Source organism: Tachysurus vachellii, chromosome 14 (assembly GCF_030014155.1).
Source record: "Tachysurus vachellii isolate PV-2020 chromosome 14, HZAU_Pvac_v1, whole genome shotgun sequence".
NCBI lineage: Eukaryota > Metazoa > Chordata > Actinopteri > Siluriformes > Bagridae > Tachysurus > Tachysurus vachellii.
This window is the reverse complement of record NC_083473.1, coordinates 12,976,106-13,002,302: the sequence shown is the minus strand read 5'-3', so window position 1 is coordinate 13,002,302 and position 26,197 is coordinate 12,976,106. Positions and strand designations below refer to the sequence as shown.

At 37.2% G+C, this 26,197-nt stretch overlaps 2 protein-coding genes across 2 annotated transcripts in view; both read right to left on the bottom strand.

The window, feature by feature from the left end:
- The window catches only part of pdhx (pyruvate dehydrogenase complex component X), a 37,651-nt gene extending 31,796 nt beyond the window's left edge, over positions 1 to 5,855 (bottom strand). Inside the window, exons 1-2 of the mRNA XM_060886972.1 lie at positions 5,662 to 5,855; positions 598 to 681 (exon numbers count right to left, since the gene is read on the bottom strand). Coding sequence (XP_060742955.1) covers positions 598 to 681; positions 5,662 to 5,788 — 211 coding nt within the window. The 5' untranslated portion in view covers positions 5,789 to 5,855. The remainder of the gene's footprint in view (positions 1 to 597; positions 682 to 5,661) is intronic.
- Positions 5,856 to 13,082: 7,227 nt separating this feature from the next.
- ehf (ets homologous factor) lies at positions 13,083 to 21,206 on the bottom strand. Its single transcript, XM_060887087.1, has 9 exons — positions 21,084 to 21,206; positions 18,838 to 18,946; positions 17,971 to 18,228; positions 17,078 to 17,137; positions 16,912 to 16,968; positions 16,771 to 16,839; positions 14,449 to 14,493; positions 14,091 to 14,286; positions 13,083 to 13,988 (listed from the first exon to the last, which is right to left on the bottom strand). The coding sequence occupies exons 2-9, from the start codon at positions 18,935 to 18,937 to the stop codon at positions 13,889 to 13,891; spliced, it is 885 nt and encodes a 294-aa protein (XP_060743070.1). The 5' UTR covers positions 18,938 to 18,946; positions 21,084 to 21,206; the 3' UTR covers positions 13,083 to 13,888.
- Positions 21,207 to 26,197: the final 4,991 nt, after the last annotated feature.

Genomic DNA, 26,197 nt, shown 5'->3' with positions numbered 1-26,197 from the left:
ATGACTCCGCATTTTTCACATATTAATCATTTACTGAAGAAAGACGTCAGGTCTTACAAAGTGTACACTCACTGCCACTACACAAGCTTCAGTCCAGAACAAAGCCTTCTGATGTAACACATACAGACAGACACACTGCTAAATACTCCAAAAATTTTACATTTGTACTATTTTATGCTCAATGTGTAAAAAGAGCTTTGATCAACTGCTTACAATCAAGTGGTGCTGCGTTAATATATTTCTTAAAAAAAGTTAAATGATACTTTTTTTAACGTAGAAAATAAATAGAAGATAAAACAAAAAGACTAAGCACCAAACACTGCGTCGGCTGATTCAAGTGAATTTGATATTAAATGTTGTTTCTTTAATTAACATTAAAATAGTATAATATTTAAAGATAAAGATATGCACAATATCTCAGAGAAGCATATTGTGACATAATTAAACCTATTCCCTGCCTGTAGTACATGTAAATGGAAGAAGGTTTAAGAGACGTGTGCTGTGCTACATCAGTGCTACATCATTGTGACCACAAGCTAGAATGCCTCTGAGAGAAAACTGTCATGATATTATTACAGTGCGCTGAATCCTGCTCACCTTCCTTCTTCAGCCATTTCACAATGTTACCCTCTTCCATGGTGGGTGAAAGGGCAGGCATTTGCACTTTGAGTGGGGCGACCCCTGTAGGACACACACAGAAATGCACCATAAGCAGAGATTGACTACATGTGAATGAAGTTAAATTAATTTTTACATCATGCCAGGAAGACAGATTTTGCTGGGAATAAATTCTCCTACTGGGGAAAAACAACAACACATTTATTATTTGTAAGATTAACTTGGTTAGCGAGTTGCAACATTTTTATAAATATCATTATACTATAACAGCATGAAGGAACAGTTCAGTGACTACAGGCAGTGAAATGTGCAGCAAATACACTCACTCTCACACACATACACTCACGACAAGGGAACCTGAGCACATCAATGTCACGCTGCAGGTCAGAGAAAAAGCAGCGCACACACACACACACACTCTAAAACCAAGGCCAGCAGACTGCTTTAGACAGTGTGTGTAGACGAGTGGGTGGTAATGCCTGAACAGCAGTGACACCAAGCTGCTGGAAAATCTCAAAACAATCCTTGCATTGTAGACACACTACTATTGAGCTTGAGAGACAAGGAGGATATCTGGGTGCAATTAATGCCAGGTGCTGAACACACACACACACACACACACACACACACACACATATACACACACTGAATATTATGAAGCCCTGTCAGTGATATACAGCAACAAATTTTATTTTCCTATGACAACTTGAACAGCAATGTCAACCATTTTAAACAGATGCATCAGTGGACGTACATACAGTAAGATCTACTCATGACTACATTAAATTCCAGAAAATTTTTTTTTATTTACTGGTATTTGCGATTGGTAATCAGAATTTTTAGCTCTACAATATCACTCCTAAGCACTGCAGATTTCATATACCTTTCATATTACTCTCTGTTCTGTCAAAAACTCACACACACATGCACGCACAAGCATGCACACACACACGACTCAAGCATAACAATATGCCTGACACAGCTTATTGTCTAGACATAAATGCTTCTTCTTTCCCTTCATTAAATGGATTCATTGTGAAGAGAGGAAACTTGAGTTGGAGATTATCTTGCACATTTCTTAACCAAGAAAGAGATGCCTGGATGACTGCCTAATAGTCTCTAAGAACCAGTCTGATTGGTTTTAAAGAGGAAAACACTACATATTAAAGGATATATAGTAATCAGAGGTGATATGTTTAAAAGCACCTCAGTGATGATAGAAAGAGAGCAGTTTCCAGGCAGCTAAAAACACACTAAAGTTTAGGAGGCTTTCGGTCAACAGTCCCTCTAGCACTGCATGTCTGAGTCTTCTGCTGCCATCTAGTGGACAAACTAATATAGTCTGTAAATATGCAGTTTCTTTAAACTTTTAAAAATCTATAGTGTTTAAATGATTATTGGACTTATTGTTATATTATTGGACTTATAAGATTATTGACTTATTATTGTTGATTATTATTACTTTTCCTGGACACACACCTAAACACCCAGTGGCTATTACTGAAGTAAATATGTGATGTGTAAGTTCCCATGTGCTGCCCAGGCTGTTTTGGGTTTCTACATGGTGTTTCTGGTGGCTAATGATCGTTGAGCTAGTTTAGTGCTTTAGTGCAGACTAAAGCTGCGTTCACACTGCAAGTCTTAATGCTCAATTCGGATATTTTGCTCCGATCAGATTTTTTTGTTTGGCTGTTCACATTACCTTTTAAAATGTGGCCTATAATCAGATACCAGTGTGAACTGTTTGCTGTTTCGAACTGACCCGCATGCGCAAACGAACATTTTCGCTTTTCTTTCTAAATGTTTGTGTAATGGTGTCGTGTAATGGAGTAACAGAGACGCAGTGTTTTGAAAATTTTCGAATGTCAAGGGCAACTTTTGATTATTTGATCCATTTTGCAGGCATAGTCACGTTTGTGTGCGTACTCGCCCGGCGCATAATTGTGACGAATGTCGATGTAGATTGTAGATCAGATTTGGGTCTGATTCAGGACCACATATGGAAGTGGTCTGAATCTGATTTGAAGAAAAAAAAATCAGATCTGGGCTAGATTTGGGCCACTTTTACCTGCAGAAAAAAATCTGATTATTTTGGGGTCAAGTGACCAGGTCAGACTTCTTCAGGAGTAGTGTGAACACTCAAATCTAGCCCAGATCTGATTTTTTTCAAATCAGATTCAGACCACTTCCATATGTGGTCCTGAATCATACCCAAATCTGATTTTTTCCAATGCGGCCGCAGTGTGAACAACCAAGGCGGATTTGATGCGACTTTTACGTCAATCTACATCGACATTCGTCACAATTATGCGCCGGCGAGTACGCACACAAACGTGACTACGCCTACAAAATGGATCAAATAATCAAAAGTTGCCCTTGACATTCGAAAATTTTCAAAACACTGCGTCTCTGTGCTGCCATTACACAAACATTTAGAAACAGTATACAGTTCACACTGGTATCTGATATAGGCCATCTGATATTGGCACACACACACACACACACACACACACACACACAGACACAGAGACACACACACAGAGACACACACAGAGACACTCACAGAGACACACACAGAGACACACACAGAGACACACACAGAGACACACACAGAGACACACACAGAGACACACACAGAGACACACACAGAGACACACACAGAGACACACACAGAGACACACACAGAGACACACACAGAGACACACACAGAGACACACACAGAGACACACACAGAGACACACACAGAGACACACACAGAGACACACAGAGAGGGAGGGGGGAGAGAGAGAGAGGGAGAGAGAGAACTAAACCGACTCTGGGACCAGGTGTAAGGCAGACCGTTAAGTTTAGAGAGAGCTCAGTTTTCTGCTATTTAAATTCCATTCAAATTCTCTGAAGTCAGCAGGTCAAGCCAAGACATCTGTACATTTTCACCCAAACAAATTTTCAGATATGATTTAACGGTACATCCGTGAATCACTTGTCAGTCCCATATTATATGCTGCTCTGTGATAATGATCATTTGCATATGACCTTTTACTGAATTGATACACCCCATAAAGTCTACACATAGAACCCTCCATACTATAACTACAATCCTTCTCTTATTACGGTCTCTTTAGTTACTGAGTAGTTACCAAGTCATATGCATTAAGATGAATAACTAAATAATTGGCAAGACTTTAAAGATTAAAAATGTTTTACTATTTAATAATAATAATAATAATAATAATAATAATAATAGCATTTAACTAAGTCGAATTTAGCGTCATATCAGTCATTCATTTTGAGAGACTGACAGGTTAAAAATCATTTCAGTCCGCACTAACCAGAAATACAAGAAATCAACTAGAAACTGAAACATTTCATGAAGCTGTTAGGAAGAGCATATCTGGTTATATTTTGTTGATTGGTGTTGCTGTTACTTCTATGAGATGTTTAAAGTTTAAAAACATGCAGTGTTTAAATGAAGGTATGTAGGTTAAATGAAGTATTTAATATGTAGGTTTAGATTTTATTTCCCCTTAAAAATAAAAACCTTCATTTAAAAACTGCTTGTTGTGTTTACTTGTGTTATCTTTGACTAATATTAAAATTTGTTTGATGATCTTAAACAATAAAGTGTGACAAACGTGCAAAAAAATAAAAACTCGGGAAGGGGCCAACACTTTTTCACACCACTGTATATATAGTAACATGTCAGTAAAAATGAACTAAAAGTCAATTTAAAGATTAAAGGTTGGATGTTATATTTATATTCAGTAAGGATGGATTAATATAAATATTCCATCACTGAAGGTGGATTGTTTTTAATGTATAACGGTGTATAACATCATCCAGCAGCGGTTAAGATCCGTCACACCGATATCTAAACAAATGAGCAGCAGCATTAAAATAAGCTATTAATGATGATGAGCAGTGACAGAGTCATCATTACAGACTTATAGCTGGGGCATCATTATAAACTTATACGTAATGCAACCTGCAATTTCAAGATAATGCAACCTGCAATATTACAAAAATTGTTCAGTAATAGTCTGAGCAACATGACAAAGAATTAAATGTGTTTGAATACCTAGATCACAGTCTCATTGAGCATTTGTGAAATGTGTTAGACAAACAAGTCTAATCCATGATGGCTCAAAATCACAACTTACAGGATCTGCTGCTAGTGTCTTGGTTAGACTTAACACATTAGCTCTTTACCTACCACTAATTTACAAACATTTTAACCAGCATCAGAAGTTGTTCTAGTATTACTGCACACGCAATATTGTTTGAACAGTTTTTACACTGTTCGGCGCGGTTTCTGTTTATTTTCTTGTAATTGTTTGTCCTGCACTGTCCTGTCTGTCGTGTCCTGCACCAGATTGCACAGTTGCACTTTAGGTATCTAGGACTAACTTACTATGTCCTTATAGCTCTGTCTATGTTCTATGTAGCACCACAATCCTGGAGAAACTGTGTACTGCAACAGCTATATATGGTTGAAATGACAATAAAAGCTTCTTGACTTGACTTGTTGATCATATTCAGTCTGAAACACTTCATAGAGACACAGTCTTTCCTTCTGTCAACAATGACAGGGTCCTGAAATGAATGTTTTAGGTGAAACAGGTGTTGAGAGAAACAGTAGCAGTGCTGTAGAGATGGATTTAGACATCGGTCTACAGTTACAAATCAGTGCATGAGATTAAGTGAATCTGTATCTGCTAATACAATACAATACAATACAATACAATACAATAAAAGTACAGTACAGAAATTACTACCCAACCGTCTGCCCTTGGCACTAAAAAACACACTCTTACACTTACACTCACTCTCTCTCTCACACACACACACACACACACACACACACACACACACACACACACACACACACACACACACAATGTCCAAAATGTACCCAGAACAACACTCCATAGCTGAACAGACATCTTAGCCAACTATATTTACAGGTAAGAACCTGCTAGCAAACAAACTTAGCATTTAGCTAACAAGCTAGCATATAGACGTCCGGAACAGGAGAAACAAGCTTACCTGATAAATATGCAGACTGAAACAGTTGTCTGGACAAACTCTGACTTACGTGAGTGCATTTTTGAAACGGAATAAACCTAAAACCTGTTAAAACGGCTCGATGTCCTAGCCGTAAGGAGGCCGCCATGTTTGCGCCTGTCAGCCTGCCCAAAACAAGCCTGTTCAGAAATGTCAACAATTTTTTTAAAAAAAATCCCGACCAACACTAAATGTAAATATAAATGATGTTAAATATAACCAAATAAATTATAAAAAATACAATTTTGATTGACGTACGCTCTCTGACGTACGCAGGGTTTTGAAATATCCTTTTTTTAGTGTCCTTGGGGATAGAGCGAGTTAAAATTTCAACAGTGCCATCTAGTGTAACTTTAGTGAACTGCGCTTTCTAGTGTAGTAGCCCTAGCATGGCGTAGGGAGGAACAGAGGAACATTCAAAAGTTGCTCATTTTTAACGAGGTTGATTCCTAGTGGCAGGGACATGAGCTTTTGACCCTAAACTAAAGCACATTTTTTTCTTTCTATCCCTGTGTTCACATTTTGTCTCCATAAAACACATCTTCGTGCTAATAGGGCTGGGTGTAAAAATACAATCAAACTAATACTCTGTTGCAGAGAACCCATTAGATCAAAGTATTTGTTTGATTAAAAAAATTAAAAGGTTTGGTGGTCCTTGACTGTCATCGTTTTATGCCGCCGTGACTTCCTCAGTGCGAGTAAAGTGAATAGTTGATGTCTTCCTTGTACGCTAAGAGATGGTTGGTCAATTCCAGTCGTACATGTACATGTGATACAGAACATGAGGTAATAAGTGACATCAAATTCGTGATAAGTGACTTCAAGTAGGTGCGTTCTGGTCCATTTTTAACTTTTAGACAACTTCAGATTTTTAAATTTCAAGCAGGTAGCTACTGGAGGCCAGTGATTGGATCGTAGCTAAATTAAACCATTTCTTTCAACAGTATTTTTTAACCTTTTGAACAATGTTAGTGTCATAGAGTCTTAATAATCATTATTATCAATATAACATCCAACTGGACAATCATATCAAGGTGACTGTGTAATACAAAGCAGGTATATATAAGATATATAAAGCAGGGCTTTGAAAACATTTTTACAGTAAACAATCCCTTTTAACTCTAAAGCAACTTCCAGATACACTGTTTTTCTTGGGAGGATCACTATGAAACAGAGAATTCCATGGCAAAGTTAACTTTAGATAAGAATGAATTCCATTGAATATGCTGACAAACTTGTGAGATCTTTTCCTCCTTACTTTTTCTTGTCTTGAAGCTTGTTTATTAATTGCCTTGCATGTAGGCTATAATAGTTTCAGCCTGGTGGTATGTCTGACATAAGAGGCATAAATCCTTTTTTTTTTTATCACATAATGTCCTATAGATTTTGGTAATTAGAGAGAAATAAATCTGATCTATTGAAAGCATTTTCTATTTCAAGTATTACCATTTTCAGCCCATATCAACAACTAGATGATCGGAATGAAGTGTGTTGTGTTAATGAAGTAATGCTGTGTCCTTCCATGATTCTGTCATGAGTTATGCATCTACTTAATACTTAACACCTAAATGTCTTTTTATCTCTAGAGCTATTATCTGCAATGGATGCATGCCAGCATTTCCCCAAAGTGACTCAGTGGCATGTCAATGGTATTTCTGGTTAAACCGAGCCAGAGACACAATCACTATGTCCTTCAGGAGGATGATTACTTACTAAATGCATGCTTTTAATATATATTTTTAAGATTAAGTACATCTATCTATCTATCTATCTATCTATCTATCTATCTATCTATCTATCTATCTATCTATCACAGAGAGAGAGAGAGAGAGAGAGAGAGAGAGAGAGAGAGAGAGAGAGAGAGAGAGAGACTGAACAACAAATCAGTACTCTGCCTCTGTATATGCCAACCTGTATCATGTCATTTTAAATATGCAGATTATTTAGCAACCCAGACAGTATGCTCCAGGAAGTAAGTGAGTTTTAAGATTTTTGCATAGAGAGGTAGCCCACCTGGGGAAACCCCAAAGAGAGATGTGTCCATAACAGGAAGTAAAAAGGTGATGGATGTGTAAGACACAGGGAGGGAATTTTAATGAGGGAATTTTAAAGCAACACCAAGTTCCTTATATGTCTTTAGAAATTATAGACAGATTGGAAGATACGTTAATCGACACGTAATAGATCACATCTAGAATTAGTAAATAGTTATGAACAATAGTGAGTTAATAAAGAATTCTTTTTTTATCATTTATTTATTTATTTATTTATTTATTTATTTTCCTCTAAGAAAAAGGAATCAACTTCATTTTTCTCTTTTTTACTTTACCTTTCTTTCTAATCCTGTCTTCATGGCCCACATAGCCTGTATGCAGTTCATGTAATGTTTTTGATGCAGCAATACTGACTTTCCCTGATCTAGAGCAGCTTTTACTGTTTAGTGACTATAGTGTATATCATAGAAACAGAAGAGAATATAAAGTGACAATATAAAGTGTCATAAAACCATACAACAACCTACCAAGATAAAGTATCTAAGAATACCTTGTTAAATAACACATGGACGTAGAGACACATAAACTAATAATCTAGATTAGCTAGGGATAGCATTGGAGACAGATGCCAAATCCAGACATATTAACCTTTTTTTTTTTATATTTTAGAAACATGGTAGCAGTTAGAAACGGACTAATTTTTGTACAGAACATTTATTTGAGAAACATAGGCACTTATTGCCAATGCCGCTGAGGAACCAATCTCCCCTGACTTTAACTCCACCCGTGCCAAGCGAACACACACCCACACTCTCTCTCTCTCTCTCCCTCTCTCACACGCACACACACACACCCACACACCCACACACTCTCTCTCTCTCTCTCCCTCTCTCACACGCACACACACACACACAGAAAAGAGACAGTCAATTCTAAATAAAAAAACATTTAACTCAAAAAACTAAGTCTAACTGGAACTGAAAACTAAAAAAAGTCTGAAAGGAGATCAATTTATGGAATGCTGGATGCAGAACTACATACAGTATAATATAATAGAAATACGAATTTAAATATGAAGTGTGCACCTTATTACGCATGTTGATCCTGGTTCCAGACCTGCCTGTGCTTTGTATTATATAATGTTACACTTAATTGAGGCTTAATTGGGCCACATTGTGCTTCAGTTTGAATATACAACCTACCACGTTGTAGTTCTTGTAACATGATCTTTTATGAGTGTGGGCAATCAGATGCTGTGGCAAGAACAGGGAAGTGATGGCAGATAAGGGGAAAGACAACAGTGCAGATGGCACTGCTGTTAGCAGCTCTGAGGAGTTCACAGGTGCCATTGTGTTCTTTCTGCAGATACTGAATCACAGGCTCTTATCAATGAACCCCACATTCAAAAAACCCTTTGAGATGTCCGAAGGGAGACATCAGTTGAGATGTCATGCTAAGATGACATGCTCGGTGCATATGTGTGTGTGTTTATGGCTGTATATATTCAAATTATACAGAATAATAAAGCTCCCAATCTTTCTTTTGCTGATAAGTTCCAAAAAGAACATATATATTTGGACCAGTTGGTCCAAACATGCAAAACAAAGCAAATTCTTTTATAAGGTGGAAATGCCAGACCTCAGATGATCCACCTGTGTTGGCATGTAACAGGAATGGCTGGTTAGTTAATAGTTTTGAGTTTCTCTTCAGAGAGGGGGAGTGAGGCTAAATTACAACCGGTTTTGTTACATCCGAATCTGATAAACATTTTTTGCCCACTACACCCTCATTCCCACTAGGAATTAGTTTGTTTTCAGTACTGAGCTGAGTATTGAGTACTGAGCACCAGTACTGAGCTGGTCAAGGAATGACTGTGTTAAGAAATCTCTGCTTATGAGCTGCACAGCCTCATCAGAGCGTAACCTTTGCAGTGCTATCAGACCGGACGCCTCTTCTTTGCATGTTCTTGCTGCAGTGGTGCGTTAGGTAAATTAGATGGATGCTTGTGAAAAAAAAAAATTCTAAGTCTGTTGTATCATTGTTGTACCTATTTGCCTAACTGGTAATGTTAGACACAGAGTTTTATTATATTACAGCATGGGGTGAATTAAGCATAAACAAGTAAGCTCTATAATCCAGTTACACATTTTAACCATATTAAACACATTAAACTAGTAAACTTGCAGTAATCTATCTATCTATCTATCTATCTATCTATCTATCTATCTATCTATCTATCTATCTATCTATCTATCTATCTATCTAGGTTGATGGATAAGAATATATTCTAATAAAATAATAATTATATTACTACTTTATGATTGTAATATAAAATAATAGGAAAATGTTTATAATAAAGACTCACTGACTACCTTACTAGGAACACCCTATTATCACTGGGTGAACCCTCTTTTTGCTCTCGGATCAGCCATGGTTCTTTATCAATTTATAAACTCAGTGTGGTCTTCTGCTGTTGAAGCTCATCTGCCTTAGAGTTTGGCATGTTGTGCATTTCAAAACTGTTGTAAAGAACAGGTTCAAAATTCAAATTCACATTTTATTAGTCACATACACAATCCTATACAGTATAACATGCAGTAAAATACTTTTTATGACTGTCTGTGTTATAAAATAGAGTCAAATAGAATTAAAAAATAGAATATGCATAGAATAACAAGAACAGAAATATAGCTGCAAGCAGCGATGACGGGCCTTCGCACGTTTTTTCATCGCTATACGGTGCCTTCCAGAAAACAATGCACGGTGGGCAAGTGCATCAAGTGGGTAAATATCAGTGGACTATTTTATGTTGTTACTGACCCATTTGGGGACTGTAGGTAAATGAAACCCCACATTTTAGACAAATGGGGGCGCTAGTGAGCCACTTAAGAGACACACCTTTGTCTGACCTTTTTGTCCACACTTAACAGCCGACAAATGTGATGTATGTGTCAAATTTCAAGTTAATCTAAGCACGCCAAAAGCCTTAAATATGCCTGAAATAAAAGTAAAATTTGACACGATGCCATGGCAACAGTGTTTGAGATATCAAAAATCCGTTCGCAATTTCGCATCTGCAATATCTCTGCGTCATGGTGGCCAAGTCTGGTCTCAATTGCATGAATCCCCTAGGAGGAGTATTTAAAAGTTTACCGCATGCAGCTGACAAAAAATCCACCTTTGTGACTGACACACTTCCTGGGGCCTGTTGGTGGCGCTATACCCGGGACTCACAATAAGCACATCGATGCGATCGGAATCCTTGGCCGAACATACACACCACGTCTCATCACAATAAGACATTTTTTGCTTTAGATATTAGACACTTTCTGTTTCTCTGAATTCGCCATAACTTTGTCGCCTCGCCATGGCAGCACTGTTTGAGATATCAAAAATCCCTTCGCAATTTAGCAAGTGTTTGGGTCGATGAGATCTATATGTGTACCAACTCTCGTACATGTGCGTACATAATTGCCCGATCTGTGCACCAATGTTTGTTTTTGCATTACAGGGGGCGCTACAGAGCCCCCCTGCCACGCCCGTATTCCAACCTTTGTCCAATCCTAGTGTCGCGCGACTCTGACATGTGTTCAAAATTTCAAGAGTTTTCAAGCATGTTAAGGGACCCCAATTGGCCAATGTGTGGGGGAAAAAAAATAAATAAATAATAATACTCCCGAGGAAAAACAATAGGGCTTCGCACCATTCGGTGCTCAGGCCCTAATAAAAGTAAAAAGTAACATTAAAAATAAGTCATTTCAAGTCAAGTCAAGAAGCTTTTATTGACATTTCAACCATATATAGCTGTTGCGGTACAGAGTGAAATGAGACAACGTTTCTCCAGGATTGTGGTGCTATATAAAACAAAGACTGGGCTAAGGACTTAAGTCATTTAAGTCATTGTGACCTTCCTATCAGCTTGAACTAGTTTGACTATTCTCTTCTGACCTCTCTTATCAACAAGCCATTTCTGCCTGCTCACTAGATTTTTTTTTTGTACCATTTCCCCAAAGCTAGAGAATTTTGTATGTTCACGATTGTATGCATTGTGCTGTGACAGGATAATTCCATGAATGAGCAGGTGTAGCAGCATAACAAAGAGGCTGGTAGCGGAAAATGCCATACAACCACAAGACAATAAAACAGTTTTTTGCCTTGGCACAGTATCTGGAGTGAGAAACACCATTCATCTAAAAGATATTCCCTTGGATGCTGGGGAGGAGAGAAATGTCTACACAATTTTCATCAAAACACTACAACAAAACATTCATTCAGCCTCATCTGGGTGCGATCGCATCATTGGACAAAGGTGCCCAAAAATGCCCCGTTAGTAAAATATACAATATATTCTTTTATACAGTTTAATGAATAATTATAGAACTCTGCACTGAAAGAATTATATATATATATGAAATATATATATATATATATATATATATATATATATATATATATATATATATATATATATATATGTATATGTATACTGTATATTTAATTTTACAGAAACAGGCATCAAGTATACTTTTTTCTTTACAGTTTCCCTTCACTTTTTAAGTACCGTTTTCATTTTTGGAAACCTTTTGAACATAATGAGTAACCTAATCTCCTTGTGTTATAATGCCAACGTTTTCCACAACATTGTTACATTCTTGTAGTGTCATATGTCTTAAAATCTTTTTTTCATTCATTCTGTCTTTCTGATCTGCTTGACCCTACAGTGTTAGAAATATTAAAATATATTTAACATACACAGAATGTTTCTCATTATGACATTATCACATAACACATTTGAAACTAACCTTAAGTTTTATTATGTTGAACATTCTAAAAAAAAATCTAGAAAAACAAACAAAAAAAAAAAACATCTTACAATTTTATATTTTGCGTTATTGTAATACAAACATATGTGACATTTTCTCTAGCAACAGTAACATTGCCATTCTTAGGAGATTTTATGGGCTTTAGTGATTGTTAAATAAATTCCAGTATGTCATTATGACTGTTATGGAATGGTGATAAAGCATTAATAGTCTAGAGATTGATAGAGGCTGGAAAAAAAAAAATCACACATGCTGGATTTGCCTGTGCAGTATTAGACATGAACTGAGAGATGGGAACATAAAGTGATGAGAGGCTAATCTCAGAGAGCATCTGAGGGCCAGCAGCTGCCTATTGCCTGGAGGTACAGACGTGCTGGCCATGGCACACATCACAGAACAGTTAACACCCTGGCATTTGGTTTTATGAGAGATTAGTTGACTGTGATTGCCCTGATAAAGATTTAGTGGCAAGTCAGTGCTGATGGATTTGCCCTTATATTTAGCTGCTGATTAGTGACTCAGTAAGGGTTTACTAGTGCTTCTCCTTCTTCATATTTAATGTAAAGTGTTAAAAAAAACTTAAAAGTTTAAAAGATAAAATATTTTTTTAATTGAAGCACACAGATTACAAATGTACTGTACATTTTACATTGTTTGCTCCTCAAAGACAGTTGAAACACTGTATTTGCTATACAGTATAATATCCAGCCTTTGTGGTTCACAATAAAATGTTTAAAAAATCTGACCAATAAGTGCTAAAGAGAAATGAAGTATAAGATCTAAGCTTATTTTAGTCAGTGAGACTTTAAAATAGCTGTAGCCGTAGTCAGATAAACATTGAAACTGGTCAAAAACAGTTCGAAAACAGATAGCAAACATAGCATTGCCTTTCATCAACTTCTCAAACACTGTAGATTTTCAGGTTATGTGGAATTATTAGCGTGGGAGTAATATAGTGTGGGTGTAATGCAGTGTAAACAGTGTCTCCAAGACCAATCATGCACAGCCTAACAGCCACATTCAACTGGCTGCACATCATTCACTGAAACACACTGCATGTGAACTGACAGGCAATGATGGAAAAGTATCTGAGTATGGAGTTCATAAATATATATATAAAAAGCGTTTATAAAAAAAAGTCTGTAAATAGTACAATGAAAAGTTTGTCTGTGTTCAACTAAGCACTTTTCACAGATTGCTGCATCAAAGCATTTATTTTTCAGTTTTAAACTAGCAAAAAAAAACAGGTATAAATAAAAGCAATATAAAAAAAGACATCACACTCCTTCTTATAGGAAAACAACATAATGTAAAAGTCATAAGGTTATAAATAAGAGACTTCACATTTCCTGTTAAAAGTATAAGGGGAAAGTAAACAGGTGTCCAACTCCTTCATTTCTCTGTTTCTCTCCATCCACGCGCATTCCTTCCAAACTTGTAGACCAGCCTGCGTCCATCCACACGTTCTAAAATCTCTCGTTTGTAGTAATACCTTTATTAAGAAACAACCAGAAAAGAAGCAGTGAAAAAACTGGTTAACCTTTTTTTTATTTATGTGGGATAGATTGATGTGTAGGTAAATAGGATCAGTTACCTCATTGCTCGACTGAGTTTCTCATAGGTCATGCTGCTGTTGTTCTTCTTCTTGCCCCACAGCTGTGCTACAGCCTCAGACTTCAAGAAGCGAAATACACCCTCTGATCTGTTCTCCCATTTAATCAGGCCTGGGTTCCTCTCTGGGTTCAGCAAAATATCCCGTATGAACTCCCACAGATGGGTTCCACGAGGGTCTAAACAAGCCAAAACACAGGTGTGCTGAGAAGAACTTCAATGGGGCAAAAGTCTATCAAGCTAGGGTGTAAAAACTTTGCTCTGAGTGTTTAGATATAAAATGAGGGAAATATACACAATAGTTGAAGTACAGAAAGTGTAAGAGTTTAGAAATTACTCACTGTGTTTTTTCACTTGGTGTGAGCGACTGTGGGGTCTTTTAGGGTCTGTGCAGTCAAAAACAAGTAATTGTTAAAAATGAAAATAAAAATACATGAATAAAATGAAAAAAAAAAATACTATACTAGCATTACATATCTGTGACTGCAAAAGTATATGAACCTTTGCTTTCAGTATCTATTGTGACCCTATTGTGCAACAATAACTGCAAGTAAAGTTTCCAGAAACTGTTGATCAGTGGCTTTGGAAGAATGTTATCCCATTCCTCAGTACAAAACAGCTTCAACACTGGGATTTTGGTGGGTGTCCTCACATGAACTGCTTGCTTCAGATCCTTCCACACCATTTCTTTTGGATTAAGGTCAAGACTTTGACTTGGCCAATCTAAAACTTTATCTTTGTTCCTCTTTAAGCATTCATTAGTAGACTGAATTGGGTGCTTGTCTTCATTGTCTTGGTGTATGACACGTTTTTTCTTGAGATTCAATTCATGCACAGATGTCCTGCCATTTTCATTTAGAGATCACTAGTATAATTCTGAATTCAGTGTTCCATCAGTGATGGCAAGCTGGCCCAGATGCAGCAATGCAGGCACAAAGTATGATACTTCCACCACCATGTTTTACAGAAGGTATAAAGTTCTTATGCATGAATTCAGTATTTTCCTTACTCCAAAAATAACACATTATTTAAACCAAAAGGTTTTTATTTTGGTCTCATTCATCCACAAATTATTTTCCTCTTGTCCTCTGGCTTGTCCACATGAACTTTAGCAAACTTCTTGGGCAGCAATGTTTGTTTTTTTTTTTGGAGAGTAGTGACTTTCTCCTTGCAACTCTTCCATGTACACCAATGTTGTTCAATGTTCACCTAATGGCGGACTAACAAACATTTGCTAAAGTAAGCGAGGCCTTTATTTGATTAGATGTTACTCTGGGTTCATTTCTGTCCCAGCAGACTATTATATGTCTTGCTTTTGGTGTGATCTTTGTTGGTTGACCACTTCTAAGGACCACGTCTTACATTTCCTCCATTTGTGCAGAATCTGTCGCACTATAGATTTGTGAAGTCCAAATTCTTTAGATTTGTAACCTTTTCCAGCCAGATGAGCAATTAGGATTACAACAACTTGAATTTGTGAAATTGCAAGTGCAGGATTTTTCTTTTAATCTACAAGCAGTAAGGACACATATTTAATCCCTTTCTTTGATAGCTGTACTCTATGATGTTTGAATCATGTGAACCAAAAGAGAGTTTTGGCTGAATACATGACGTGGCTTTGAGCAAATCCGAAGAACATATGTAGACATTTGTAACAATTGTAAGCTCCACTTAATATCACAGAGTTTGCTTTATTTTGTGTTTATTTCTGTGATCTCAATATCATGAAATCCCATAGGGACTGAAATGGGTAACAGTAAATGTCCAGCATTTTTATTTCATTATAATGCTTTACAATATGGTTTCCTTTACTAACATTACGCCCCTCAAAAAACCATAGAAAAAAGTGTCATTACTATATGAAAAGTTAGCACATATTAACTGACATTTGTTTAAATGCATCTACCTTGATTAAAAGAAAAATCACAGCACTTTCTTTCTTACTGAACGTTGGCCTTCATGTGTAAATATTAGAATTTACTTCAGCCTCCTTTTTGAATTTTGTCAGCTAACAACCACAAACGTGTTAATTAAGATGTCAGCACATATTACTCATTGAGGGCTTAAATTAAGTCATTTGTCATGGTATGAACATTGGTTAAGGTATGTGTCGGTTAAAGTTAAGTGTCAATTAACATAAGTATTTTGTTATAATTATTGATGGAGCATTAACACTGATTTACATAGTGTGTTAACTAATGTGTAGAAAAATGTCAGTACACGGAACCTTAATGTAAAGTGTTACATGTCCAGTTGACTTGTAGAATCAAGTGCACAAGATAGGTTAATAGGAAAAAATGTAGCACAAGGAAAATCCTTAAGTATAACTAAATGACTCAAAGGGGTTTTGACATGGCCTGTAATTGAACGGCACGCTGTACTTCAAAGGTTAAATTTAATGGCCGTAGGCAGGGAATTGGTTTGTAAATGAACATAATGTGGGCTAGTGTCAGCACTTCTCATCATTCCTCTTTCATTAACACTGCATTAAATAACAAGTCTGTGAGTAAAAGGAAATAGCGCTACAATTCAAAAGTGTTGCTATCACTTATCCACATGGTTGTAGGAACATCTCTCGTGTAGTACATGATTAGCTCATATTTACCATTATTAACGTTATGTAGGTGTATTTTGATTGATTTGGACAGATTTATGCTTCATACCTGGACTGCAGGGAGCTGGTGAAGTCATCACTGTTGTTGGCTGAAACTGGGTTTTAGTGTCAAAATGCTCTGTTAAAAGATTGTGTTGATTAGTGCATGATATTTTGTATATCTGCAATCAAACTGAATGAGGTGCTCTACCTGAGGTGGCATAGAAGCTGGGGTCCTCTTTGTAAGGTAACATTGAACATGGAAGATCTGTTAAACATACATGCTGGTTTTACAGTCATCATAATAAATCATTAAATAATTAAAACAATTGACAAAATAAGTTAAGGGTTATATGATTTTGTCAAAGCATACTTACCATCTAATTCTGTTTTAATATACCCTTGTGAAAACATATCCACTGAGGGGCCATACTGATCTGTACAGAGGACATTACAAATAACTTTAGATGTAGAAAAGTTGTTCTTTCTGTTTCTCTAACGAGAGTACAAAGCAGTTATTGTGCAGTACACTGAAGGCTGTATATTTCAGCAAGTGTTGATTTTGTTTATTTCCCTATTGCAAACCTGTAATTCATGTTTTTCATGTTCTCACACTTCAACTGAAGATCATTAAAAAAGATCACTAAAGTTCACACTGAAAGAAATAGCATTCATTCATTCATTCATTCATTCATTCATTCATTCATTCATTTGTTCATATCAGGGTTAGTCACACATTCACATACCCATTCACACCTTCATGAAAGCTAGTCATGTTGGGATGTTGGGGAACACAAGAGAACTCAGCAAACACTGAGAGAATATGTGAGTAACCTGAGCCCAGGATCAATTGGAGGATCCTGGGGCTGTGAGATGATGTTCTACATGCTCGACATGTTCTACAACACTGTGTTATTTTAAAATCACTTTTGTTGTCTTGTTCTGGTTACACATCATATGCACTACAAATAACTCTAACACATTTCACATAGAGGGAACTTTTTAAACATCCAGGTATCTTCCACATACAGTTTATGTGACTAAACTAAACACATACTGTATTTGTAATGGATGCACTTTTATATTAAAGTATTAGTTCTGTCTAAAATTTCCTAAAACTGTAAAGCTATGTGAGTTAGTATGAATCAGTCATTATTTATTCATTTGCATGATGCCATCTGGCACTGCTAAGTTTATTTCATTATTAAATATAAAGTAAGACTTGAAACTTGTTCCGGATGTGGAAATTTCAGCCCGAGCTAAAACTTACTGCAACACTTGAGATCAGTCAGACTCTGGTAGAGGACCGGACCAACAGATCCAGCCAAATGAGTGAAGTCCTGATAGCTCATGCTACATAGTTGCCTTCCATCCAGGTCAAAGTTATTAAATGGGATGGACATGGCATCAATCTGGTGCACATCCAGGGTCTGCTGAAGCCACTCCCACACCTGATATTTGGACCAATACTGTGGGTGGAGGTCCTGGGACCACAGACGACTAGCATAACCCGACGACACCATGGACACTTTAAAATAAAAGGTAACAGGGTTGAGTTTTGATGGTTTGCTTGGGTCATAATGCAGGTTTAGAAAAAAGCATACTGATTGTATTAGTGTACATTTAGTAATCACATATTACTAGTCACTAGTGTAAATATTTCATAGAAACAAAATGAAACCTAGGTAGTTCAGCATCATCATAAACTTAAGCCAAATCTGGGTTGGCATAAAAATGTAATTTCATTTCATTTCATTTCCACTAAATTTTGAAATGATTGGATATACTGTTGAATTAACACCTAAGGTTTCATAAGTTCTGGTCAGTTGTGTGTGTATTTAGATGTGAGAAGTTAATGGAATTTTAACATTTAATTTTGAGATATATGTTTTCTTAAGTATGATATATTCTTATAATAATAATAATAATAATAATAATAATAATAATAATAATAATAATAATAATAATAACTTTACATGTCTTGGTATATTAAAAGCTTAGAAAACGAGAATGATTTCACTTTATCATTCGAGACCTTTATAAAATCTTCATTTGTGTTGTTGATTATTAAAGCTGTATGTGGAAGTATGCTGCAATGAGCATGAGGGCGGTTTAATGTAATGAAGGTGCTCAGTACCATCTGGGTTGTTGTAGTGGGGGCTCCAGGAGGTGGGCAGCTGGCTCTCAACACTCACACTAGCAGGGATGCTCATACTGCAGCCACTATAAAGGACCATGGTCCAGAACTACAGGCATGGAAAATAAAGTAATAAAAATGTGAATGCATTTAGAAAGATACTGTAGGACATGTATCATACAGAGTCGAACAGCTATATGGTTTAAAATACTGATCAAATATTCATTTCCTAGCAGCTAAAGATGATTAGAGATAAAATTACCTGTAACCTATCCAGAAAGCATATCATCAGATGCATGGGTGTGTTTCATGCTTTGCTTAACCACACAAACCAAACTGCATTTACACAGGAATGATACTGTCTGCTTTGCATAAATAAAGGTTCACCTGTTCTTCTTCAGTTAACAGTACAATCAATGCCTTAGTCATGTTTTTTTTTTTTTTTGGCAGTGAACATGTATGTTTCTAGCTGACACTCTCTCTGTCAGTGTTTTATTTTTAGGGGTTGAGTAACAAGAGAAGCTATACAAAGATCGTGGAATCTGAAGGAATTCACCTATTCTATCAAAATATATCAACAACATGGTCAAAAAATGTTTCATAGATTTCTGTAGAATTATGTGTTGTGGACTTGCTATAAATATATTAAATAGCTACACTTATGAGCCACAATCTTTTAGCATCAGCGTGCATTGATCCATCCCTTGTGCAAGGAGATAACTTCTTCAAACAATCTCTAAGATATCATCTTGTTTTTTCTACTCTTTCTTGATGTTATTTCCTTAAAATGACTTTTTATTATGATCTTGCACTAATTTAGGCCCTCACCTATATTAGGCCACAGTTACAAACCATCACTAAGTTCTAGTCTTTAAATTCTGAATCCTTGCAGTTTTTCCAAACACTTTTGGAAAAGTTATTGTGCCCTTCTTGTAATTGCTCGCTAATAATCTGCCACATGATTATCATTTCTAACGTGAAATTTTAATTTGTCTAATAATTTGTATCAAATGTTTGTATTGTTGTCATTGCATCTCTGCTATTCCTTGTGTTTTGGTAATGTCTGGTCATCTGAGCAAAAGCGTATAATGAAAGTCTCTATGGATTGGAGCTGTTTTTTTTCTAAATTACTGTTACTCTGCAAAAATAAAATGTGAAAATATCTTACCTGCAGACATATATATCTATTATTTTTATTAGAGGATTTCAGTAAACCAAATATAAGATTATTGAGCCTATTTCTAGGCATATTTTACTGTTGTTTTATTTTTATACTTGCTTATTCTATTGGCAGAAAATTTCACTTCTTGCTAGAAAATAATGCTTAAAATCAATTTAACAAACCACTAATAAAACAAGAAGACTTAGATAAAAATAGTTTTAAATAGTTAAAACTTTAAAATAAAAACATAACTAGAATATTAATATATTAATAATTATAACTAATAATCATATATTCGTATTTGTCTATTTACTTTGACTAGCACTGCCTGCGTCCAACATTCTGAAGTTTTTATCAGGAATAATTAAATGCATTTTCTAACCCATGTTTAGTTGAGTGTGTATACTGTTAAAACAGGTTCTTATTTCATTGTGAGTTCATTATGAACATATCCATATCACATTCAAGGCAAGTGTTTAAAATGTATAATAATAATAATTATTAGAACTGAGTAGCAGATCTCAGCTGGGTGTCTCGATGCCCCTGAAGTATTGTGATTGCACTGTACATTTCTGCTAACATAATTTTCACATCACACAGACAACCGTTTGGAGGGTGAAATGAGGATCCAACCCAGAGTAATAACAAGTTCTTTAACATTATTCAATAATAATAGGTGCAGAATATTATCTTTGAAAAGTTTCCTGTTATATAAATAATAAATATAAATAATTATATAAATAATAACTCTTTTAAAAATATTAATGTATTGTATTTTCTTTTTTGTTATCGGTTGTTTTAGATCTAACAGCAGATCCGTATAAACACTGTGTGTTCCAAAACAGGGAAAGCTTTGGGACAGACACCAACCTGCTCTCCACACCCCCTCCACCCCCCAACCCCCGCACCCACACACACAAACACACACGTACACACACACACACACACACACACAAACTGAAAGGGGTTCAGAAAATAAAACTGACTTCTGAAATAGTTGTGTTAGAAAATAAAGTGGAATGCAACAGTATTTCATACACATATTTGAGAGTGTCTTGAAGGAAATCAGGAAGTTATTGCTCACCAGAAATGTTGAATAATGTCCACTGCACAGTGCAGACTTGTAAGGTGTCCTTGTCACTGTTTAGCTATGACTTTGGCTCACACTATAATGGAGTATGGGAGTTCTTGTTCACCAATGAGAATTTTAGCCTGACTCCTTCCTGTTTCTTGGATTGGTCTATTTTTGTGACAGGTAAGAATTTGCATAATAACAAGGAAAGGAGGAAGAGAAAGTATACCTGTGACTGTACTCTCTCTCTCTCTCTCACACTCTCTCTCTCTCTGTTGATCTTGTCAGACTGTGATCAAATACTATGCAGCAGGACATTTTTAAAACAATCATTTAATGAAGTGCATGGTTTATATGTAACATTTGTGATCCTACCAATCGGAAGGTTGTGAGTTCAATCCCAGGTCCACCAAGCTGCCACTGTTGAGCCCCTGAATTGCTCAGTTGTATATATAAAAAAAAGAGAGAAATAACGCAAGTAGCTCTGGATAAGTGCGTCTGCCAAATGCTGGAAATGTAAATGTAATATACAGTAAATTCTACTCAGTGGTAGTAAGTTATACTAGTTATACTAGCTCTTGTTCTAATTTTTTAAGTCACTCTGGATGAAGATGTCTGCCAAATGCTGTGGGATGTAGTAACTTATTGCATATCGTCGTTGGCCTACTGAATGTATGGTGGTGAGTGTGAATCCCAGGTCCACCGGTCCACTTGTGGGCTCCTAAGCAAGGCCGTTAACTCAATTTCTCAGTTGTATAAAAATGAAATAAAATGTAAGTCGCTCTGGTTAAGGGTGTCTGCCAAATGGCATTAAAAATAATGCAACTTTTTTATAGACAATTTAATGGTCATACATTTTAGTTGTATTGAACATTCTAAACGTCTTGGAAAATATTTGTATGTAAAATCATGCTACAGTGATCCAAAATGAAAGGGATTATGGTGATCAGCAGGCCACCAGCAAGCTCTCTACACACAACAAATCCTTCTAAATAATAAAAATAACAAAAATTGTCATACCTGCTTTAGCCTTGTCCTATTAACCTGATGACAAATACATGACTTGCTTAATGTAGTGTATCTTCTTTCTCTTCACAGCGAGACTGTGGGAGTTCAGTGGTGCTTCAGAGAGCTGGTAATGGTGTTATGTTGTTGACTGAAGTGCCTCTATTAAGTAGTTATCTAATTAGAAAAAAAGAGGAGCACAGGCAAAAAAGGAGGAGAGTTGGGGTCACTCCAGTAAAATCCCTCATCATTTACATCACTTGTAATGTATAATTACAACACTCAGGTCTTTCTTCTTTTCCTCTTTGCTGGATCAGTGAAGAGACCTACAGTGTCACTTATCTAAAAGACATGGGTCAATTCCAAGTAGTTAATGAGTGACAGTGAGCTACACACTCCTAATATCATGAGGAATATAATTTAAACACTTAAAGAAATTATATACTGCTAAATGACACTGCTGCCAGTGTCTCTTATGAAACACTGCCCCGACTTCATTACTTTTATGAACTGTTCTTGCCTTTCTTTCCTCTCCGTCTTTAACTTTAATGCAAATCTGACACGCCTATGATGTTTCAGCGCAAATTCAAATGGTAACTGATAACACCTCACAACTATAAGATCTCTCTTCTGGTTTGATCATGTTTTTATATCTAGCCAAGAATTACACCATCTTGCATAAGTATCACCCCCCCCCCCACACACACACACACCTTTTCCACATTTTGAAGTGTTACAACCAGGAAGTGAAGTGGACTTAATGAGGAATAGATTTCATGCAGCTATACAAATCAGCCCATGATTAGACTAGGATGTTAATAGTTGCTTGTTTCATAACACCAGGGGATTCAATTTTATGTTTATTTTATTTCCTTAATTGATTCAGTATTTAGAGGATTTGAGAATGAATTTAGGAGTTTTGTGTGTGTGTGTGTGTGTGTGTGTGTGTGTGTGTAGAGGGGTTCAGGGGGATAGCTATGTAATCACAACATTATGATTCTTTTTTATTTGTAATTATTTTACAGGATGATAAAAGAGACGGTTTAACTAAAAACTAAATGTTCATGGTTTTACCGCGACATTATTATGTTCCCAACGTTTGCTTCTTTAGCTCTACACTGATGAATCAAATATAATATTTTAAACACAAAACATTATATCATTAAAATAAAGATGCATTTATTTTACTACGTGTGTGACCTTGCATTTCCAGTAAAAGTATTAAACATCAGATAGTAAACATCTGGGATAAACGATCAACACTATTCGGATAAAAAGAAAATTAAGCAGATGTTTGTGTTGACTGTCCCAGGATTTCTCCTTCTGAGCCATTAAATCCGGCCCCTATACCCCTCAGGTGCTCTAAGTATGCCATATAACTAGTCTAATTGCAGTTTATCTACATTCGAATTATGCAATACCTTATGTGTAACATCACCACACACAGTTTAATTAGACTAGCTATTACTAGATAGCTATCTAGCTATTTTACACACTCATTGGGAGGGAGGCATAAAGAGTTGTAAAGAAGATGTGAGGATGAGCAGGAGAGAATCAGAAGGTGGGAGTGCAACTTTATTAGCATGACACACAGATACAAATGACAATTTCTTTGGCTAAATTACAATTTTACATTTGTTTTCAAAAGGAACAAAGGATATGTAATTACTCTAATGAGCACAGTAGTGTAGGAATTATTTATGCCAAGTGAAAAATTATGTGTGTGTGTGTACATGTGTGAGTGAGTGTGTGTGCTATGACTGTCCACTTGTTGAATATTGCATGCGACAGTTCTGTGTAATTACATGATAATCTCTAATTACAAGCGTCGAACTGGGAGGTCATATGCTACAGTGTGTTATGACTCTGTGCCTGATTTCCTGCTTTGTCTCGTCCAGTCACGTCTACTACTACTGCCACACACACCCATCCACACACACAAACACTCACACACACACACACTCACACACACACACCCACACACACACAAACACTCACACACACACACACACACTTACACACACACCCACACACACACCCACACGCACACAAACACTCACACACACACACACACACACACACACAAACACACACACACACACACACACACTCAACATTGCAATCTGCTTAAGGTCTCTTGGTGGCACTGTTGTCCCACTAAACTTACAAGGAAGCTTCGAACCCACAACTACGCAGCTGCTTTAGAGAGAGTCATGTGTTTTTTCACGGTTCATATATGTGAATGTTGGAGTAAGTGTGAATGAGAAGTGTGAATTAGCTGATAAATTAATCAGGATAATGATGACCAAAAAATGATGTTAAATAAGGGGACAAAGGGGGAACAGGTGTGGGTGGAGAGAAAGAAAACAGAGATAAGCGAACACTGAGATACCAGAAAGTACAAAGATGGAAAGACAGAACCAGAGAAATAAGCAAAAGAAAGAAAGAAGTAAGGAGTGTAAGAGGCACTAGACAGGAGCTAAAGACTCCTAATTAAAGCGAGGCCACAGCCTCAATGGACTGTGAATGCAGTTTTATGAGGTCGGGCTCTTCATCCCCATGTGTTTAAATGAACACAGCTCTCTGTAGAGCAATAAGTCTTTCACTGCTAGTAGTCCAGCAGCCCTCAGGCACCATTTCAAACCAATCTCCCGAGCCCCAGTGACTTCCAGTAGCACCAGCACATTGCGCTGCATGTGTACCACAAACAGACAGCCTCACTGGTGTGGAAGAGAAATATAATAATGGTCATTTTTTCCTTTTTCGGTTTTAACCTGGCTGTAAATCTTACTGTGAGTATTACAGGCTTAAAATGTAGATAGAAAGAGAATTTATAGACTTTATTTTAAAAGAAAATATGTGGACAGGATATTCAAATAATTCTCACTCACATTCCTGTCTGTTACAGTTCAGCCCGGACTTTTGGCCATGTGCTTCTGTGTATGTTCCGTGTCACGTGTCTGCCCCTCCCTTGTTTACTCCTCCCTGTGTCTACACACCTGTTCCTCATGTGTTAATTGTCATGTCTATTTAACCGTGCGGAATCCTCGTCAGTGTACCCTCGTCCTTTGTCCTGTTTAGTTTTCGTCTTTGTTCCTGTTTGATGTATTTAAGTTATTAAAACCTATTTATTTGAAGCTATCCTGTGTATGGGTCTGTCTTCCTCCTCCCAGTGAGACAGAATGATTCTGCCCAAACTCAGACCCAGCAGGATAGCTTCCAGCCTGGACTGGCTTATTGGGAGCATATTTTTTTCGTCCTCCTCCTGGGCTGTTCTTCCAGTCTTCCTGTTTTCCCCTGGACTTTTTTCTTCTTTCAGTGACATCGCACCGCATTTTATTTAGTGAAGGACGCGGCTGCACTTCTTCCCCGAGGAGGACGTCGCCTCAGTTCTGTTCCACGGAAGATGTCACCATCCCGGTTTTGCCCCTTTATTTTTTGGTGCCCTGCGACATCGCCCCGTACCTGTTCTGGTGGGGGATGTCGCTCCACTTCCGGTTCCCCGAGGAGGACATCGCCTCACTTCTGTTCCGCGGAGGGTGTTGCAGGCCCATTCGCTCTGCCCTTCTGCTCGGCTGTGGACGTCGCTCGGCCCTTCTGCTCAGCTGTGGACGTCGCTCAGCCCTTTCTGGCTGTGCTGCCGTGTGCCTCGCTCCCCCCATCTGCCTTGCCGTGTGATTCGCTCCCCCCATCTGCCTCGCTCCCCCCATCTACCTCATCGGGATTGTTAAGACAGGATTAGCGCTTCGGGAGCCGCGCCTCGAGGGGGTACTGTTATGGTTCAGCCCAGACTTTTGACTTCATGTGCCTCTGTTTATGTTTATGTCACGTGTCGGCCCCGCCCTCATCTTCTCCTCCCCGCCTCTGCACACCTGTTCCCTATTGTTAATCGTCATGTCTATATAACCATGCCGTGTTGCCGATGGCAGCACGGGATCATCGTCAGTGTACCCTCGTCCTTTGTCCTGTGTAGTTGTCGTCATTGTTCCTGTTCTGTGTATTATTATTTATTAAACCCAGTTTATTTGAAGCTATCCTGCATATGGGTCTGTCTTCCTCCTCCCGGTGTGACACTGTTTAGGGGCGTGGGATGGAATAATTCTGAACGCCTCAGTGGTAAA

Excerpts from the sequence above, each read along its gene's own strand:
- ehf (XM_060887087.1), bottom strand. The coding sequence starts at position 18,937 with ATGGTCCTTTATAGTGGCTGCAGTATGAGCATCCCTGCTAGTGTGAGT. Across the intron at positions 17,138-17,970 it reads GACTGATCTCAAGTGTTGCA|ATCAGTATGGCCCCTCAGTG; the intron begins GTAAGTTTTAGC and ends TCCTCTGTACAG. Across the intron at positions 14,494-16,770 it reads ACCAGCTCCCTGCAGTCCAG|ACCCTAAAAGACCCCACAGT; the intron begins GTATGAAGCATA and ends TTGACTGCACAG.